At 37.0% G+C, this 2,093-nt stretch overlaps 1 protein-coding gene across 2 annotated transcripts; it reads right to left on the reverse strand.

Moving 5' to 3' along the window:
- Nucleotides 538-1,776, reverse strand: LOC110268198. Of its 2 annotated transcripts, none has more exons than XR_002356310.1 (4): nt 1,651-1,776; nt 1,415-1,505; nt 1,186-1,304; nt 538-982 (listed from the first exon to the last, which is right to left on the reverse strand). XR_002356310.1 is itself a non-coding variant. In XM_021114094.1 (4 exons), the coding sequence occupies exons 2-4, from the start codon at nt 1,424-1,426 to the stop codon at nt 716-718; spliced, it is 372 nt and encodes a 123-aa protein (XP_020969753.1). In that variant the 5' UTR covers nt 1,427-1,505; nt 1,651-1,776; the 3' UTR covers nt 538-715. The 2 variants fall into 2 exon arrangements, 1 of the variants encoding a protein (XP_020969753.1); XM_021114094.1 differs by having other exon boundaries at nt 1,186-1,278.

A 2,093-nucleotide genomic window follows, 5' to 3' on the forward strand; every position in this document is an offset into this window, starting at 1 on the left:
TTCTAAATGCTTTGTTTTCAAGTATTACCACTTGATACATAAGCACCACAAGCATTTGATTAGAGGACTTCATTAAGCTCATTTTTCTTTTCTTTTCTTGACTCTCTAATCATTGATGCTCAGAGCCTTGAGCTTTGAGGGAGTGCTTTTGCACTTTAAGCCTAACCTTGACTTCTAAGTGTTTTGTTTTCAAGCATTTGGCTTGATACATAAACACCACAAGTACTTAACAAATGAATTGCCATTGGTACTCAGAGCCTTCAGCTTTCTCATTTTTTTCCCTTTTTCTTTTCTTGCTTTATTTTGCATTTGCTTCTTCAAGGTTTTCATGATTTTCAAAAAATTTCACAAAATGTCCTAGATGAAAACTTCAATTAAATAAAATCCAGTGCAATCTTGCTCAAAATCATGAGATATTCAATCTTTCATAATATGTAACAAATATAGCATAAAACCTCATGAAATGGCATGAATTCATATATGGTTGGTTCAATCAAGGGAAACATGAAAATCTACCCAATTGGCTTGCTTATGGCTCAAGAAAGTGCATAATTCAATTGAAAACAAAAGAAAAAGGCTAGTTAAAATAGGCTAAGATGACTTGTCATCAGATAACATCCCTGGAGAATTGGGGACTATAATGTCAAACATCCCTCCTCGAAATCTCCTGCAATGCCTTTTCCCTTGACATGCGAGTTGAGTGCAGATGTGTCTGTTATTTTTTTTCCATTGGCATAGGGATTTCACCAGCGCGGCATTCGTCAGTCTTAGAGTGCAGTTTTGGACTGGTTAGTTGTGCTTGTGATGGGCTGCTCATGGTTTGAGTATTGGTTCTAAGGATCTCCGTCATGAATGTTTCAACACGTCCTTTACCATGGGACAAAGAGCCATGAAGGTCAGTGAAGCTCCTCTCAATATTTAATAGGCGCTTCTCAAATGACTGCATGTTATCCTCTATGACAGCAGTTCTGACCTCAATGTTCTACAGAAAAGAACAACTAGCATTATGTTTGACTCTACTATCGGGAGATGAAGTTCCANNGGCTAAGCAAGGAAAATGAGTCAATGCGTAAAGTTAAAAAGCGTTTTTTCTATGTTGGAAGGCTTTGCTCCACCCTTATGAACATTACATGTGCCACATACAACAATGGAAATAAACACTAAGAATTTCCACGGTATACAAACCTTCACAGTATCTAGCACCTTTTGGATCGAGGCCTTATCGCTAACTTCAACAGCATCACCAGTAGAGTCCTTAGGCACAAATGGCTCGACCGACTGTTACATAGTCATCCAAAACAAAACTGAGATTGGAAAAAGCACAACAACATCACAAACAACATTAGGCACGTCATCATTTAGTAAGTGACAATAAAATTAACCAAAACGAAAAGATAAAAGTTAGACACTTCACCCTTTGGATCATGAGCTCTAGATTCAAGTTAGTGTTGTCTTCACTGGAATGGACCTCGAGCACAGACGTGGGACTCAGTGCTGGTACAATCCTACAACACAGACAATTATGTAGTATGGTTAAGCCAAGAAGCATAACAAAGACTAGTGTGGTTGGACATGTGGTCCAAAAAATGCACCCCAACTTAAAATAAAAAGGCATTAACAAAACACTTAAGGCATTATTGTAGGACTTACGCATCGTCCCTCTGAGACTCCTGTGAGTCATACGTGGAAAGTGGCTGATATTCTTCTATAGTCACAACTTCAGGACACAATAAATATTAGTAGAAGACTAAAAGTAAGGGAGGGAGAAGATGTAAAATGGCGCATGAGAGCGTGCCTAAAATGCCCTATTTATAAGGCCAAGAGGGTTCCTTCAAGGTAACCACAGTTGTCGACACCAAGCCTTCTATTGCTCAAAGTTAATGGCCCACAATTGTTGGGTTATTCGAACGACATGATGCTTTTTTAACTTAAAAAAGTTGTGATATATAGAACCGACTTAATGCTATAGTTGTTCAAATTTGTGGGTTCAGCATCTCAAAATAAAGGATAGTATTTTTTTTTGAAGATAATAATTTAATTATTTTTCAACTAATATAAAATAAAATTTAAGTATTTTTTATTTTTATATTGGA

This window comes from Arachis ipaensis, chromosome B10, assembly GCF_000816755.2.
Source record: "Arachis ipaensis cultivar K30076 chromosome B10, Araip1.1, whole genome shotgun sequence".
NCBI classification, from domain to species: Eukaryota; Viridiplantae; Streptophyta; class Magnoliopsida; order Fabales; family Fabaceae; genus Arachis; species Arachis ipaensis.

Coding starts and splice junctions, on each gene's coding strand:
- LOC110268198 (XM_021114094.1), bottom strand. Junction 983..1,185: donor AGGTGCTAGATACTGTGAAG/GTTTGTATACCG, acceptor TCTTTTCTGTAG/AACATTGAGGTCAGAACTGC.